At 40.2% G+C, this 18,027-nt stretch overlaps 2 protein-coding genes across 2 annotated transcripts in view; one reads left to right on the forward strand and one right to left on the reverse strand.

Moving 5' to 3' along the window:
- fig4a (FIG4 phosphoinositide 5-phosphatase a) overlaps positions 1 to 776 on the reverse strand; it is a 60,212-nt gene extending 59,436 nt beyond the window's left edge. The window contains exons 1-2 of the mRNA XM_030047388.1: positions 599 to 776; positions 344 to 459 (exon numbers count right to left, since the gene is read on the reverse strand). Coding sequence (XP_029903248.1) covers positions 344 to 406 — 63 coding nt within the window. The 5' untranslated portion in view covers positions 407 to 459; positions 599 to 776. The remainder of the gene's footprint in view (positions 1 to 343; positions 460 to 598) is intronic.
- Positions 777 to 1,462: 686 nt separating this feature from the next.
- ak9 (adenylate kinase 9) lies at positions 1,463 to 17,972 on the forward strand. Its single transcript, XM_030047307.1, has 35 exons — positions 1,463 to 1,555; positions 1,696 to 1,759; positions 2,002 to 2,054; positions 2,198 to 2,294; positions 2,451 to 2,563; positions 2,792 to 2,950; positions 3,462 to 3,572; positions 4,546 to 4,620; positions 4,944 to 5,045; positions 5,233 to 5,372; positions 5,485 to 5,804; positions 6,789 to 6,910; positions 7,539 to 7,683; positions 7,861 to 7,969; positions 8,080 to 8,165; positions 8,269 to 8,328; positions 9,139 to 9,324; positions 9,940 to 10,076; positions 10,609 to 10,812; positions 10,894 to 11,175; positions 11,473 to 11,594; positions 11,775 to 11,994; positions 12,648 to 12,716; positions 12,818 to 13,033; positions 13,216 to 13,434; positions 13,615 to 13,828; positions 13,990 to 14,191; positions 15,028 to 15,174; positions 15,369 to 15,586; positions 15,880 to 16,076; positions 16,349 to 16,518; positions 16,789 to 16,887; positions 16,975 to 17,077; positions 17,187 to 17,301; positions 17,604 to 17,972. Exons 1-35 carry the CDS (start codon positions 1,463 to 1,465, stop codon positions 17,810 to 17,812), a joined length of 5,178 nt encoding a protein of 1,725 aa, XP_029903167.1. The 3' UTR covers positions 17,813 to 17,972.
- Positions 17,973 to 18,027: the final 55 nt, after the last annotated feature.

Consider the following 18,027-nt stretch of genomic DNA (forward strand, 5'->3'; position numbering starts at 1 on the left):
CCCTGAAAACCACTGCCATAGTCCACTACTCATTGGGAAGAATGAACTTATCCAAAGTACTAGCAACACCCTGCTTTACTTTCATACATCTCATATATTGGGAGCTTCCCCAATGCAAACATGGACCCATTTAAGCCCCACTAAAGCAGTAAGAGTTTAAAATGCCCTGCTCAAGAGCATATGGCTCTAATAACAGAGAGAGGGCAGAGTGTTACAGTGGAAAACATCGTTTCTTTCACATTATATTTCCTCATTTGGGGTTTGGATGGTGGCAGTGGAGAGTGTTGTCTAATACGTCAGTCCATGGGTGTTCAGCTAGGTTCAGATGTGGTGTGAGACTCACCGCTCTGGTTTCGTACAAAACCATCCTCTGGATGCCGCCGATGACAGCCGCTGACTGAGGCATGACTGTGATGTCTTGAAATGTGCTCCAATCCGAGAGAAACAACGACAGGAGAGCTACAGAGAGTCGACCCAGGGACAATGTGCAAATGGAGAAATACACGTTAGGAAAAGCAAAAGCCTAAGCAGAGACAGTTATGCGATCTCTTATCGCCTTTAAGGCCCTCGGCGTTACCTCAGATGGCTAACTACTCACCATTAGCTGCGTTAGCAAAACACTTCCGGCCTGCTGACACTGTGCATCTCCTCACATAATCCAAATGACTGCTTACAGTTTTAGACCATGATAAAATACAATATTTACACACACTGTCAAACTAGTTTAGGCAAACGTAGATGAGCATGCAACACGGTCATGCGTTTGTTTCGGTCAGATGACTGTCATGAACGGCTTCCTGGAATCAGCTGATACGGATCCTCGCAAAGTCAAAAAGCTCCAAGGAGCGGAAAACGCAATTGCTACTTGACAAGTAAACCACTTTGAAAAAGTAACGTTTTTGATAGCACTCCTGCTACTGCATCGCTGCTCTAAGGGCTGCTTAAACTGCTTGAAACCTACATTATTATAACACAACGTTATCCGTATGACACAGCTATAACACCACAAGTCCTCTCGATAGAATTTGAATTGTCCTTTCTGTCGCTTTAGTTTGCTGGTTTCTATGGTTACGGCACTTGGCTTATTCGGCTGTGTATATAGATAGTTAATGCTAGCTTACTGTCCACAAAACGTTTGTAGGAAGCTGTTTTAAACATTTAGGATATCTTTATATGTTAAATATCTTCTGGACATTCATATAGAACAATGTGAGAAACTTAAATTTCCAGTAAGCAGGCGCGGAGCTAACGTTTTTGTATATTCATAAAGGCAGTCCAGGTGGTCACTAAAGTGGTAGCTTAACATTAGCATAACCGTAAACGAAATTATGGCGGTAAGAATAACTTCAGGTCAAGTTAGCTAATTCTTTGTTGAGTTATAAATTAATTATTTTTTATTTATATTTTATGTCCTGTGCGGAGCATTTGATGAGACTGCAAATTACAGCGTAAAGAAGCTCATATGGACTGTTTCGTGGACAACTTAAATGAAGATGAGGCTGAAAGAGAGAGTCTCCTTGCTAAACCCACCTGCTTCATCATTGTGGGGAAACCGGTAACATATCTTTTTCTCTCTCACACACAGAAGAAAGTATAAAAACACAGCAATGTTAGCTAATTACACCATGCAGCTGCTGTGGTGTATTTTACTTTAACCTTTAAGATGACAGGTGACTCACTGAGTTCATTTTACAGGGCGTTGGAAAATCCACCTTGGCCAAAAAACTAGCCCAGTCCTGGAATTGCATCTTGATTGATGGCAAGTACAGTTATTTTTATATCCTATCCCATCATAATGTGCATGAAAAATAGTTGTGATACCCTGTTTTATTCTGTTTTAATTCCTGTTTTATTCTATTTTTGCTATTTGTATTGTAATTCCGTATTGTTTTTATGGTTGCTGTACATTCGGCATCACTGTAAATGCGGGCTTGCTCTCAATGATTCCCCCGACTCCAAATAAAGGTTGAATGAATGAATTAATATCTTCTGTTATTCCAGATACAGAACTACTGAACACACACATAAAAAATGGAACAAAACAAGGCACTGAGGTGAGTATTAACTCCTGCAACCACCACTTTGTTTAGTGATGTTGAGGATGAGGCTTTACCACACATATCCAGGTGGGGTGTCCTTCAGATCTGTACTTTACAGCCTAATGTGGCCTCTGAGTTGCCCTTTTCACCCATTTCAGCTCTTGGATATTTTATCTGAGGGGAAAAGTATACCAGAAGACATGGTGTTCCAGCTGATCATTGCCAGGCTTAACTCTCCAGATGTGGAGCACTATGGTAAATCAGCAAACTCAAATGTAGAGTAGTTTTCGTTCCATAACAGTGCGGCTTTGTGGCATGTAATGCATTTCTAAAGAGTGGATCATTCCTGTGACCAGCAACATAGGGCTTTGTCATTGCTCGTATGTGATGCTACATTGTGTTGTGGTGCAGGCTATGTACTGAGCTGCTTGCCCTTCATGTCAGAAGCATGTCTGAAGATACACGAGCAGATTGATCTGATCAAAAACCTCAGGCTAACACCTGATTTCATCATCAACATCAAGGTTACCTACACTTACTATTAGAAGTGTTTTTCTAACTTTCCTTGTCAGTTCTATTTGCTTTGTTTTGTTTGTTGTTTGCATGAGCTGATCAGAGTTTTTGCATTTTATTCTTTTTATGTCCATCTGCATTTTGAAAGTTTAGATATTGAAACTGTTAGTTGTGCTAAAATTTTGTCAAATTGTGTTGAGTGGGATGCTTTTGACTGAAAACTTCCTATCTTGCACCAGTGTCCAGACAAGGACCTAATACAGAGATTGTCAGGTGTGAGGAAGCATCCTGAGACCGGCCAGTCGTACCTCAGGGAACAGTGGAGCATTGAAAAAGTGGACAAGAGGAAGAAAGAAGAGATAAGAGAAGAGGATCCAGTGGAGGCTGAGGAGGAGCAGGTACAGGAAAACCAACTGTCATCACTGGATGTAACCTTGACTATGTCAAGAATTATTATGTTTATCAATGTTATTAAAGCATCTACAGTTCTGAAGTCTCAGTATTTTCATCTGGGAGCTTACACATCAGAGATCTGTTCATCACCTAACCCTAACCCTCGACCAGCTGATGGCCTGCTGGCGTGAGCTCCAGCTGTGGCTACTTTTCCAGCAGCTTGACTGGATTTTTTTTTGTTGCATTACACATTTCTCTGTGCTTCAAAATGCTTATGAAAGAATGTTGCTAACTTTGCTTTGCTTCAAATTACTTGTATTCCTTAAGCTGTATTATTTTGTAACATCATATTGATTTGATTTAGTTAGTTGGTGGGCTTAACATTCAAAATTAAATACTCAACCTTGCAGTCATATCTACACCTTTAACACCATCTGAGCCATGAAGCCAATGATGTGTCAGATAAATATCTTTTGATTACTTTTTTAATTTTTTTGGTTACAGGTTGGAGAGAAGGAACTCCACAATGACATGATTAACCAAATGGTGTGGCTGCCCGAGAATTCCACTGAAAATACTTCTCTCAGTATCAGCATGTACAAGGAAACCACGCTGAGATCCCTGGAGGTCAGTTTCTTTGGGCAGCACAAATCCTAAACAAGTCATTCATTAATTAAGAAATTAAACATTAGACCCGTATGACCGTACAGCGTCCCCATGAGTCCAGTCAGTAATCTATAAAGATACCTGGATTTGTGGTGCCATTCTCATGGTAGTTGAATTTACAGTGTTGTACTGTGCTGTTTTAATTTTGATCTTTAAATGTTGACCCCACATCAGGTAAATCAGTGTAATGTTCAAATGCCAAGTGATAAGATGCATTACTCATCCAGGTTTTATCAGAGCTAGACCAATGATGTGGTGATTTTGGCCTGTAAAAGTTAGACTGGTATAGTGTCACCATCATGCTTAAAGGCAAGGTTAAAAGGCAAGTTTGATCAAAATTATACCAGTGGCGATGTTATTCATCCATCCATTTTTCATACCAGCTTATTTCATTACATGATTATGGGTAGCTAGAAACTTTCCCTGGGCAGATTGCGTGTCCATCACAGGGCAAGCAGACACACAGTGCAACACTCACACAAAAACAGTGGTGGCTGAGATGTGATCTGAGAGCTTTACTTTTGATGGATAGACCCACGTCAGATGGATACAAATAGACCTTTTTCACAGCAGCCATGTTGACATGAGGTAGCAGGTAAACATGGGTGTTTCTAATGACATTAATGAAGATTGTGATCAGTTTAGGTCTAATAGAGCCAGGTTATTGATATTATTCATGCTGACTCACTGGAAAGGCTCATTCTCATACAGTTAAGTGATATGAAACTTTAATTAATGTCATTACTAATATCTGTGTTTAAATGGCTTTTTAATGTCAAATGATAAATGATAAATATCTCATGGTCACAGAATGAAAAGTTTATTCAAGCCCTCACTGAGTCAGGGTGACTTAGATCAGGTTTGATTCAAATGCTGGTTGCTGATAGTGATTAACTAAATTATTGCAGAGTAAGTTGTTTTACTACTCTTTCAGGATTATATGGTTGACCATGACCCTGTCTGCTTGTTTGAGCTGGATGGAAACAGCAGTCCTGAAGAGCTACACGCGGTAATATTTAATATACTGAGCGTTAATAAGCTGGTTGCAGAGAGTGTGCACAGTACAAATTAAATGATCTTGCATATGACATGTTGCTGAAATGTTTTTCCCCCATAGTGAGTCTAGATTCATTAGTGATTTATGGTTAGGGGCTGCGATGTTAAATATATAAATCCCGAAAACACCTAAAGTGTGTGTGTGTGTGTGTGTGTGTGTGTGTGTGTGTGTGTGTGTGTGTGTGTGTGTGTGTGTGTGTGTGTGTGTGTGTTGCATGTGCTTGTGCTCATATACAGTTACTTACTAATTTTCCTTGTTGATTACTTTGTCTGTAGTCTGTTTTGTCCCGCCTGTCATCCATGGCAGTGAAGCATGTTTCTGTTCCTGTCCGCCTCCATCTGAATGATGATGAAGAACTGCCAGATGTGACTGACATGGTGTGTCACTTTACTCAGAAAATAAAACTGAAAAATCAATTGTTTTAGTAACTTGTTAGCTGATTTTTAAATTATGTACTGGCAGGAATTGCCTGGCAAATTATGTTAAACCTGACCTCTCCTGATATAAAATTCCACTCCTGATTAGACTTGAAATAGTCCCATGCAAAGCCTCTGTCTCTTTCAGGAGGAGCATCTGAGAGCTATGTCCTCTGCTAAGGCAGTGGCCCCTGGCTTCAGGTGGAGAAGGAGCTGCTGGGGCAGTACCTGTCCTGTTGCTTTGAAAGAAGGCATTGTTATTCAGGGCAAGCCTGAATTATGTGTGGGGTGAGTGATATGTGGTAGGGTTTTGTCAGGCCAGGACTCACCAGTGGTTTAAAGTGAAATGAGTTGAAATAATTTACTTTATTAACCTATTCCCATGTCAACCTTTATGCAGCTTCCAGGACAAAATATATGTCCTGTCATCTGAGGAGGCCTATCAGAAGTTCCTTTTAAACCCCCGGCAGTACTTGCTTTCTCCAATGCCCAGACCCCCATGCAAGGTGTCTATCATTGGTCCCCCACAGTCAGGCAAGAGCACCCTATGTAAACTTCTAGCCCAGCACTATGGAGCGGTGGTGATTGATGTAGAGGAGCTGATACAGCCACTGATGGCCAAACTGGAGCAAGACAGGCTAGACAAAATAAAGGAAGACGCAACCCAGACTGCTATTGGAAAAATCAAGATGAAGATGGAGATGGAGATTGGTAGCACACGTAATTTGGGTAAGCTGAGCTTGGTGTGGATAGCATTTTTGTGTGTGCTGTTTACCCTAGACTCATTATGCTATATATTCTTTTGCACACAGAAGATTGCAACAGACTGATTATTCAACATAAGTGTAAAACAGTGCAGCTTTCTACCAACAAAAATTATTATATATGTGTTTTGGTATTACACCTTGATCAGAGCATCATAACAACAAGGCCAAGACACTCATTTTATCGTATCAATGTAATGAAAAGGTAAGGTGACCTGAAGAAGGTGGTGCAAGAAGTAGGAACACCCAGTTTATGAGGGAAGAAAGGCACAGAGGATGTAGTAGGCCTAAATAAATGGGAAGATAAAAGTAGACTGTAGAGGTTAGTAGTAATATAAATTTGTAGATAAAATAATAATTAAAATAACAATATGTACACAAAATAATTAATTATGCAACAAAAAATGATGTACATATGAAGACCAAGAATAAAAGACAAATCCTGTTGCTTCCTGAGCATGTCGGACTTAAACAGCATCCTTTTAACTACACTTCTTTTTGTCTGCAGAAGACCAAGACCAAGCTGATGCAGAAGACAGCACACATCATAACAACATCAAAATAGAAGGTCAGAATTGATTTATAATCTCTTCCAGATGGTAGCCTGGAGGGGATATTACATTTGGAATTAGGCTGGAAGGTATTAGGTTTTATCACAGTTTTTAGTTCGGAGGTTGCACATTAAAAGCCCATATTTCCTGTTCTGTTAAAATACCCTCTTTGACATACACAGAAACACACACATACACACTTATGCAATCAATCAGTGTTTTACAGGACTTTGCATAGTTTTCTTGTACCATACATGTTATCCATTGATACTGATGTGATATTCTGCTACCTGATTGTCCTTCAGTTTTGGTCTCTATGTAGCTTCTGTAACATTTTCCCACTGGCCAGCATCAGTGCATCAGCATGCAGTACTGTTTTCCATGTTCAGTGACAGAGGATCACCCAGAGGTGAAAGCAATGGTACTTAATGCATTGAGAGAAGCCAAAGAAGTACATCCAGCAGCCCCTTCTGAGCTGTATGCTGAGGTATTGGAAAAGTGTATAAAAGAGGTATGCCAAATATCTGAAGCATGTTGGCTACATTTACAAGCTTAATGAGTGTAAGCATGAGTGTGTATGCATACACATTAATATAGAGGTATTATTTAGGATACTCAAGCATTACATTGACATACTTTTTTATACCCTGATGCAGTCATATTCTACTTAGCCATGATACTAAGGCATTAAGGTGTTTACTAAAACATCCTAAAGCTTCACTCTTGTTAGAATATAAATAATGTACAGAAAAAATATGATTATATTACATACAAAGAGCTTTTGTGTTATAAATAATATATAGCAAAAATATTATAGAAATATTAAGAACTTTATTCTTATAATGTAAATAATATACAGTGAAAGGTTGTTATAGATTATATACAGTATACAAATAGTTTAATTGTTGTCATAACATAAATAATATATAGAAAACAATACTTATACTGTATACAAAGACCTTGTTCTGCATAGCACACTAAGTGAAATACGATCTAGTATCTAGAATACTCATGAATAACACATATATTGACTGCCTGAGACCTTCCTGAACTGCTCAACATTGCCACACTAGCCAGAGAAATTTGAATAAAAAATTAAGGCTCAGCCAGGAATGTTGCTAATGAAATTGGTGTTACAGATTGAAGAGGCAGATAGGGATGTGGAGGGAAGAACCGGCTGGGTGCTTGACAACTTCCCCAAGAACTTCTCCCAACTGGATGGCATAATGCAGTCCACTAATGGGATCCTGCCAGACATCCTCTTCTGCCTCAAAGACAGTGACGGTAGGAGATGTTTAAACAAGCACTACAAACCCATCAATGTCACTGTGGCATATATGCACATGGGATGACTTTTCAGTATTCATACCTACTGTACTGTATTTCTGTATGCTCCCTGTTATGCCCTCATATTCCCTTTAACACTGGTGGAATACTGATGTGAGCTGTATTTCTATACAGGAAGGACAGTGCTGAGGAGACTCTATGAGATGAACAAGGGCTCTGTGGACAAAGCCATAAAAAACAGGCTGCAGGAGGAAAAATCTAAGAAAGAGATGCAGGCCTTGTTGTGAGTGAGCCTTAAATGATGTTGCAAAATCTTACTGTTTATTAAAACCAAGCTGGATTTATAAAGCCAGAGTCATCATAGATTTTCTGCTTTGTTTCTTTCAATGTCAGAAATCGTAAGGAGCAGGAATCAGAGGTTTTGGCCAAACCAGGGGAACTGCAGACTAAACTAGATACGGTTGCTGAAGAGAGTGATGGTATTGTTCTATTTCCTGTCTATGCATTTATTAATGTACAATAGAAACAACCTAAAATCCTTATAAATGTCCTTTTTACTACAGTAATTCTTTTTGTCCACAGAAAACCAAGACCAATCTGACACAGATGACAGAACGCAGCCTGTAAACACGGAAATCAAAGGTAAGACTTGATTTATTTAGATTTTCTGGTAACACTTTACAATAAGAGTACAACAATTAACGTTAGTTAACGTTAGTTAATGCCGTAATGGTTAATTAACTGTTAGGTAATGATTATTATGGCATTTTCTAATGTTAATAATATCTACAATAACCCTGAAATAACATATAAATTAATACCTTAGCATGAACAGCATTAGTACATGATTCTTAGACACATTAGTTAACAGTTAGTTAACTGTTACTTAATGTTTATTACCTGTTACTTAATGTTTATTACGGCATTAACTAACGTTAATTGTTGTACTCTTATTGTAAAGTGTTACCGATTTTCTCATGCAAAAATTCAAGTCAGGATGAGACACTTCATTCCACCATAATGTATATTTGTTTGTTCAGGGACTAAGGGTGGAAATTAGCTTTAGGGCTATAGCCTTGTACAGTGCATCTCTCCCTTTCGGGTTAATGTCCCCTGTACCTTGTCCCTGTTTTCAAAAAAAAAATAAAATAAAATAAATCAAATCAAAATAAATCAAATGATCCACCATCAAATTTCATTATGGTGCACAGAAAGTGAGAAAACAGTTTTACACAAATCATGTTTGTTCTTTCTTGAGCTGTATCTAATTTATAGAGGAAAGTAAAGATTTTATGCTTGTGACATTGTAATCTTCTATATGAATCTCCACACCCACGATTCTTCACACAGTTTATATCTTGTATTCAGAAAGAGCTATATGTCATTGCCACAAAGGCAGCATGTGATTGAAAATAACCTGTACTTGTTTCTCTCTTTACACTCATATGAAAGATATGGTACCACCCGATAAGTGGGAGTTTGGTTATCCAGATGTGCCAGAAATGAATCACTATAAAGAGCAGCTGAAACAGTATGCAACAGAAATGGAGAGTTTGATGTACAGCAACTACTCAGTACTGGACATTGGTGGCAAGAGCCCTGAGGACCTGCTGAAAGAGATGATCCACCTGATGGAGAGTGAGTGTAACTATACTTATGTGCACACTATAATGTGTGTGTGTTGGTGTGTGTGCATGCTTAAGCTCAGATGCACACATAGAACCTGAGTTACTGAGTACCAGTAAATCAACAAGATTACAGTCTTCAGGGACTCATAAACCAATCATTTATAAGTTATATTCCAAACAACTCCTCTCAGAATATTAGACATCAGCTGTAATTGATTGTAGGCTAAACTGATCCATGTGATATATGATGATCTTCAGGCAAATACTGCAAGGCATGGGCCTACTTTTTCTTATACCTTCCACATTTAATGTTTCTTGTTGAAAATAGGTTTCCGCTGTAATATCTTCCTGCATAGTTCACTGTACGTTTTTTTCTGTATGTGTTTTCAGGATTTATATATTTAACGTTGCATCTTGACTAAGAGTCTCTTAATACAGGCCTATACACACAGTTACATTTGTTATTCTTCTGTCTGCATACAAATACAAACACAGGCTGCTTGCCCATTGGTTTCCTTCCACATGGAACATCTATAAAACCTTAAAAATAGAACACCAACCAGAAGCTTTGTTTGGGTGAAAAAAAAAATAAATAAATAACCCAAACTGTGTGTATGTTCATCAGAACCATTCAAGTATGTGTCCTGGGAGCTGTCGGGAACGGACTTGGATGAGGAAGAAGAGGATTGTCAGGCTCTGGCAGAACTGGAGAGAGCTGAGAAAGGCAAAGAGGACGATAATGCAGCAGATGGAGAGAATGAAGTCAGTAAATAGAGATTTTATTTTTTCCCCTCCTCAAACATCAGTCAAAACATTTCACACTCCAGTCTCTGCACTTGTGTAAAGGGAGGCACTAAGGGCCCCAAAGCCAGCTATTCCACACTACCAGTTTCAGCCTGAGGCAGTCATTCAAGGTTTTTGAGTTTTATCTTACATTATTAAACTTTTGGGCAGGTTGCAGCCTCTTTTCCTCCCTTACATTCTTATACACATCTTACCACTATCCTGTCATAAAAGAACTGTTAGAAAATACCGGTCATTGAGGCACCCTGCTGGCCTACTGTACAGAGTGCATACCACATACCACTGCTGGGGTTAACTTAGCCACAGTGGCCTGGGCTTGAATCTAGCCAGAGCCCTTTGCTGCATGTCATCCCCTCACTCTTCCCTGCCTTTCCTGTCTCTCCACTGTGCCTGTCTAATGAAGCAGAAATGCCGCCCCAAAAAGTCTTTCAAAAGAGAAAATGTCTGTCACACTTTTTATTGATTTCCTCTTTTCCTTTAATGACACCAGGAAGACACAACCCCTGAAAGATTATTGGGGGATACTCATCACTTCTGCCCCATAGCCTTAAAAGACCATGACGTCCTGCGGCCCTGTACAGACAAAATTGTAGCCAAGTACCGTGAGAAGGCCTATTACTTCTCCAGCTCAGAGGCCAGAGACCGCTTCCTTCAAAACCCAGCAGAATTTGTCACACAGACAGAGCCTATTAAGGTATGGGTCAATATGAGACGTAATTAGGGAGACATTTAGAAAGAGTGATCACTAACGTGTTCTCTGTCCTCTTCTATTCAGCCCCCTGCCCTGAGAGTGTTTTTGCTTGGCACCCGTGGTTCAGGCAAGACTACTCATGGTGAGTGGCTAGCCCAGCAGCTGGGTGTCTTCCACATTCAGTTCAGGAATCGTCTTCAAGAGCTTATCATGGCCAAGACTCAGAGCCAAGTGCTCCATGCGGATGAGGTGCAACCCGCAGAGGAGACTTCTGAAGAGCTGGAGGCACTGATACATGAAGCCAAGGGCGAGGATGAGGGGGAGACAGAGAGTGCTCCTCTCAGTGAACATGACATGGTGGCAGAGGTCAGCTTTACAATAATAAGCATTCTCTGTAGCTGAGTTCCCATCTGAGTTGGGTTTTTTTTAAAAAACAAATTGTAATTCCTTGGAAAAATTCCTCACTGTTTATCACTTCACAGTTTTGTCAAAAAGGAGACTGTGAAGTGAATAGTGATGGAGAAGAATTTGTCTTACAAATAATGATGCCATTTACCACAACCTCCCAAATGTCATATATACTGTTACTTCCATGTATAAGATAGTTATTTGTGTGTGCACATGTACGCATGTGTGTGCACGTGGTTGCATGTGTGTATTCAGAATGAAGTGGCGCTGACCGATCAAGAAGAGGCCATCAAAGCCTACCTGTCCGAGGGAGATCCTCTGCCTCCAGATGTCCTGGATATTGTGCTGGCGCCATATTGGAAACAGGAGCCATACAAGTGCCTATACACACACACATTTTTTTTATTTATTGCAAATGCACACATACACAGTCACACATATATTGATTAATGCACGTTTATTAAGTGTTTTATCCAGCATTTTTGTTGTAGTCTGTGTTGTTTTTTTATTTATACCCGACATCACAGCAAATTTGTTGATCCAAACATGCATCTTAGGTCCACTGGTTTTATCCTGGAGGGCTTCCCTCAGAATGCTGATGAGGTGCAGTACATGGTGGAGCAGCACCTCTTCCCTGACGTTGCGGTGATCATGGTGGTGGATGCCACAGACATCGTGAGCCGCCTGCTGCAGCGTCACCTGGAACTCTGGCAGGAACGCCACAACCGCCGCGAAGCACAGAAAAAACTCATCAGTGACTTACGTCAGAAGATTCGGGTGAGCAAGTGACCGCAATGATTTCCTACGACCTTCATTACCAAGTGTGTTCCTCATGCCTAACCTGAAACAAAATCCCCTTTTATTTGTCCCATTCTTTTTTCTGCTTTATTTCAGAAAGAATTACAGATTACAGACTATTTTTTTTTCAGTATTACTCTAAGTCTCTAACTACTCCCTAGTTCCCTTTATCGGTTGGTTAACAAACATCTTATATCATATTGCATACATAGAGAGAAGCACAGCTTATACAGCAGTGCATGTTATTGTTTTGCATTTGTTTTGTATTAGTATATGATGACTTTTACAATCAACAAAAATTTAGCAATTAGATACATAACAATATATGATTGCACTGCAGTGGTCCAGGCACAAGGATTATGAGAGCATTACAATTAATGCATAAATATTCATAGGTAAAGTGAGATTTACACAGTAATTTAATTGTTACTTTCTTTTATCAATTAGATATACAAAGAACATGCATGATTTGAAGAAAGTGTTATAGCAGGTTTTACATGAGTTAAGTGCATATGGCATCTTGATGACCATGACACCTTGATAATAACCACTGTGATAAAGATTAGACAAACAGGCAAAGACACTTAATTCTGAACTTTGAGATAACAATTCTATAAATCCCTGCGGTACAGGACGAAAACATTGCCAAGAGAAGGGCAGACTTCATGGCAGAGGAAGCCAATAAATCCTCCAGAACAAAGGTAAGCAACATCATCATAAAACATTATCATCCCCACCCCATCACCATTTCCTTTCTATTATGCAACCCCCTGACCCTATCTGCAATCATTTTACCCATCAGATAACAAGTAGTGAGGATGAAGATGATGACGAAGAAGATGAAGCAGCAGACAACATGGAGGAGAAGTGGCAGGCCATACTGGAGGAGGAGTTCCCCCCTGAAGAGGACAGTGATGACATGGAGAGTGAGGAGACTGAGGAGGCAGCTGTTGAGAGGCTGGAGATGGAGATAAGAGAACGTTTTGAAACAGATGAAAACAGCCTCACCAATGTGATGGTACAGTATTCTTATTTCACATTCACATTCTGGTTAGTGAAGTGACAGTTTTACTTTAGCTTTTAATACCAGTCTGACAAGAATCAGCAACAGGCTAATTAGAGAGGCCAAAATCGTTACTTCTTTTATTGTAATAGATAGATAAAATTGTAATTCCATGCTTTACGTTCTGCTATAATCAGGATCTCCTGAGTGAAGAAAACATCCCCAAAGTGTTAATCACTGCCTCCCGTAAGCCACGGATTGTGCGTTCCCAACTGCTCCGGAATATCCAGCCACTGCTGACCAACAGGGAATCGCTCTTCCAGCAATGCCGACCCATCAGTCACAGCCTGGCCCGCAAGCTCCTACAGTCCTCCTACAAGTTCCACAGTGCCTTTGGCTACTGGGACCCCATTCAGGTGAGCATCTTTCTTAGAATCTATTGGATAAAGCCGTTTTAAATGAAAGATCATACCAGTGGAACTGGAATGTCTAGCACATACAGTGTTGTATTTTACCTTGGACATCACATTGTAAATATGTTTCTGCTTTCTCCCTCCCTCTCTGTTTCTCTCTTGTCTCTTTTTTACTCTGTCTAGTACACAGAGGGGGACTTGATACAGCCATTGCAGGGGCCAGTGAATGCCACTTACCCTCTTCTTTTGAACCAGTATATCTACTTCTTTGCATCCAAGGACACCTGCAATACCTTCATGCTCAACCCTGTGAAGTACCTTAAGCAGAGCAAGCCCAACCCCTCCTTCCCCATTAAACTGGCTATCACCGGACCACCCAAATCTGGAAAAACTACTGGTCAGATTCAAATGGCTCAAACATGATCCAGTTATTGTTTAAAAAGAGATGTATGAGGATGTGTATATTAGTGTTTCTGTCAGTCCTCACTCTACTTGTTTCCATCACACTCTTTCTCTCATACTTTGCTCTGTCATCACCTATCACCTTTATCTTTCCAGTGGCTCACATGTTTGCTCAGAAGTACGGCTTGGCACGGCTGTCCATTGGGTGTGTTATACGCATGGTTCTGAACACGCAGGAGCACACTGAGCTGGCTGTCCAGCTGAAGCAGCGTCTCGCCAAGGGCCTCACTGTACCTGATGAGCTGGCAGTTCAGTGTCTGGAGGTTGTGCTCATGAGCTTGGTCTGCAGCACCAGAGGGTAAGGCTGGAGGTCTGCAGGTCCTGCACTCTTAGTTTAAATATAATATCCACCTATCCATCCATCCATCTATCCATCCATTTTCTGTGGCTTATTTGGGACCAGTTGTGGTGATAGAAGATTTAGGAGGGCATAAAATTCAATTAAAGAGCTCTTAAAATTATGTATTTTTTGATGGTGAGACACTGATTCAATCATGCCGGCTTATAGTCTGAGCACTTAGTAGTTTTCATCATAAGTCTTAATTTTAACTTAATGTAACAGATGATTAAAAATTTTCAGTGTGCCTGAATCTCTTCCCTCCAAATCTTCTATTTGCATTTGGCTAGAGGAACAACTTTGGTGTTGAGAGTTAATTACTTTGGCAAGTCATATCGGAGTGGGGAGAAATCACAGACTGAATTTAGAGTGTAAAAAATGCCTGATAAAAAAGAGTCTGAAAATGTTGCAGCTGCTTAAAACTAATTATTTCAAACTTGGACTGAATATTGTTTAACTGTTCACCTGTCACCTCTGTGGAAGTGACAGCCATTTCCTCTGAGAAATAACAAGCATAGCTTTGATAAAAGTAGCACATGAGGACACAACAGAGCATTGCTTTCTCGAGGATTTGTTCTCATACTTGGGTCTTTTTATGTTACACCTCCATATATTACTCTTATAATGCTAAGGATTCCGTTTTTGTAGTTGTACTCAAGAGGATAATAGAATACATAGCTCAGAGGAAAAAGCTGCATTCCTTCCTGGCTATGAGACGCCTTTTCATGCTGTTTTATGTCAGTCCTTCATAGTGCTTTTTGTTGAGGTGCTCTAATTTTGACTTTTTGCCCTTCAAGGTACGTATTAGACGGATTCCCTATGACAATTAAGCAGGTTGAGTTGATGGAGGCTCAGAGCATCATCCCCATGACAGTAGTGGAGCTGGGTCTGGACACAATGGAAGTGCTGAACAGAGGCCTGATCGACAAGATGAGACCAAACAAGTCAGAGAACACATCCATTACTATAGAAATTATTAAGTCCACACATTAGAGTTTTGACTGCATATTTTCTTCAGAAATGGAGAAGAGCTTTTTTTTGCAAGGCACAGTCTGCGGCTTAAAATCATAAACATACTAACTACTGGAATAAAGTGTCCACTCCTGTTCCATTCCTTCTTTCTCTCCTCCCACTGTAGGCCTCACCTGATGCTCGACAGCTCCGAGATCCTCCGCATCCGTAATACCTGTTACAAGCAGGAGGTGGAGCCTGTGAGGCAACACTTTCAGCAACAGTACAAGAACTGGGTCCTGGTGGATGCATTGAAAAGCAAATGGTGGGTCTGGAATAGGATTCTAGAGGAGGTCCGCATCAGCATCAAATATATCCAGAGCTACCTGAAGAGGACAAGCAAAGGTATGTTCTGGAGTAGCAGAACCTGTTGGACCACATCTACCCTCTGCTTTGACTCCAGTCAGGTCAGCAAGGAGGGCAGGGTTACTTAGTGGATAAAGAAACTGCTTAAAATACTGTGACAGTAAAATTGACAAACTTCACTAAAACCTGATCGTCATTAAATCCTTATGCGTATGGAGCCTAACAGTATTGTGTCATTCATGTATGTATTTCCAACCTCAGTTCAAAATGATGCAGTTTTAATGTCTGTTTTGGTGAGAACTTTTAGATCATCTTCCCCTATATGTGCACAGGCCAGGCAGCCTGCATCCACAGGCTGTGCATCACTCCCATGCAGCTGCAGTCTCGCCTGGGGGAGTTTGACCAGTACTGCCCTGTATGTCTGGCTCTGCATCACCACCTGGTGGACTCCTCAGAAAATGTATCCCTGGCACATGCAGCTGAGTACAGGGGACACTACTACAAGATGTGCTGCAGAGACCATCTGGAGGTCAGTGCCCTGAAGTCTAATTTATAAATGACTCTGGTACACAGATTTTATGTGTTTAATCAAAGTCATTATTTCAAAAATGTCTATCATTGTCTGAAGTATGCCCCTAGCATCTGCAGCGCACATGCAACTTATAGTGGTGTGCCGTATATCCGTGCTGACTAACTGTTCCAGTTACTAGCACAGAGCTCATTCACAAATAAACAGTCCAAGGAGTAATGCAACCCAAACACTGAGGTGCTTCTTTTTTCGTCTTGTCCTCTCAACCACAGTGCTTCCTGGCCACTCCAGATCAGTTTGTGAACCCTGGCTGCCCTTACACTCTCCCACAGCCCCACCTGCTGCCAAGGAAGTTAACCGAGCCTCAGGTGAAGAACAGGTTCCCACAGCAAGTTGAGATGAGGGGCTTCTGCCCTGTCACTTATCTGGATGGAAAGCAGAGGTACACATTCCACTGCTACACAGATTTCCATCTGCCCTCAAACCATAAATCTGTTACTGAAAAGCTATATACAGTATGTTAAAAAAAAAAAAAAAAAGGGGGATAATGTGCACACTCCTGAATTCTTTTGTGCAGGGATTAATTCCCCTGCAGCTTCAAAACCAAAGGAAAAAAGTAAATTAATTTGACATTAAATTATACATATCACTCTGTCATTTGTCAAGTCAAGACTTCTGTTTGTGAAAATATAAATTTAAATCCTTATCCTAGATATGAAGCCCTGGTTCGAGGAAACATGGAATATGCTGTGGAATACCGGGAACGCATCTATATTTTTGAGACAAAGCAGAAGCAGGATAAATTTTTAAGGTGGGGAACTATCTGTTAGAATATTATATATGTTAGGAGTTTTTCAGTTTCAAGTTTTAATGAAACATGCTTATACCATCCATTCAGGCTTCCTGAAACCTACTGGGATCAGAAGGTGCCCAATAAGCTTCCTCCAGTTTGTGAGCCTGTGCTGCTCACCTCTCTCCCAATGTTGGGCTACTTGCAACAGGTCAGACCTGCACTCAACACAGAAAACTTGGGTTGCAAAGCTCATATGCCTTATAGCTTATGTTCAACATTTGATATAAATTATTGAATTATGTCTGTATTTTTGTTAGGGTGTGGCAGAAGCAATCATCAAGGCCATGACAGCTGTTGGCTGTCTCAAACCAAAGTATCCCTTCCTAAGTGTGCAACGATCCGCTCTCCTCTACGTAGCTTATTATCTAAAAGGTAAGCAAGATGTCAGAGAAACTTTGAACATATGTGATTTATTAAATTCATTAAGGATAATGGTAAGGCAAAGGTTTGTTTTTCTTCATTTAATCACTAAATATCTGAAAATGAAAAAGGCTGACACACTGCATTGTTCCCTTTTGTCTACCATTCCTCTCACCTCCTCAAAAATGTTTTTACGGCTGTATTGTTAGATGTGCAGTGTTTTTTTGTTTTGACATTGTATCATAACTTTATCTTAATCTCATTTTATCTTGTTTTACCATTTCATCTTTTTTTCTTTTTATACTTTTCTACAGCTTTCAACCACAAGGGCTCAGACTATACCAGAAAGAAGTACAAACAGAAGCTGGCCTTGTTTGAAGAGAGCTGTGCACTCATCCCCTACCTGGGCTCCACCATGACAAGGAACTACAAGCCTCCTAATGAACATCCCATCGACTTTGAGTATAAACTCCGTAGGTTTTGGGCCTTGGGAGATTTGCCAGGAGCTAATGGAGTGTTGTAGCCTGTGATAGCCTGTTGTTCTCACTTGACTTCAGCAAAACATTTTATAAGGTTTGGAAAAAAAAAAGTGTGGCAGAAAGGCAATATTAAAGATGTATGTGTTTCAAAATGCTGTGACAGTAAGTATGTATTTGAACTAAAGGAACTTTTCTGGCCTCGGGTTCACCATTAGGAGTTGATACCAAATATTCAACAATATGATCTTTTTTGCATAGT

Source organism: Myripristis murdjan, chromosome 24 (assembly GCF_902150065.1).
Source record: "Myripristis murdjan chromosome 24, fMyrMur1.1, whole genome shotgun sequence".
NCBI classification, from domain to species: Eukaryota; Metazoa; Chordata; class Actinopteri; order Holocentriformes; family Holocentridae; genus Myripristis; species Myripristis murdjan.

Coding starts and splice junctions, on each gene's coding strand:
- ak9 (XM_030047307.1), top strand. CDS start 1,463: ATGGACTGTTTCGTGGACAACTTAAATGAAGATGAGGCTGAAAGAGAG. Junction 1,556..1,695: donor TCATCATTGTGGGGAAACCG/GTAACATATCTT, acceptor TTCATTTTACAG/GGCGTTGGAAAATCCACCTT. Junction 5,046..5,232: donor TGCCAGATGTGACTGACATG/GTGTGTCACTTT, acceptor TGTCTCTTTCAG/GAGGAGCATCTGAGAGCTAT.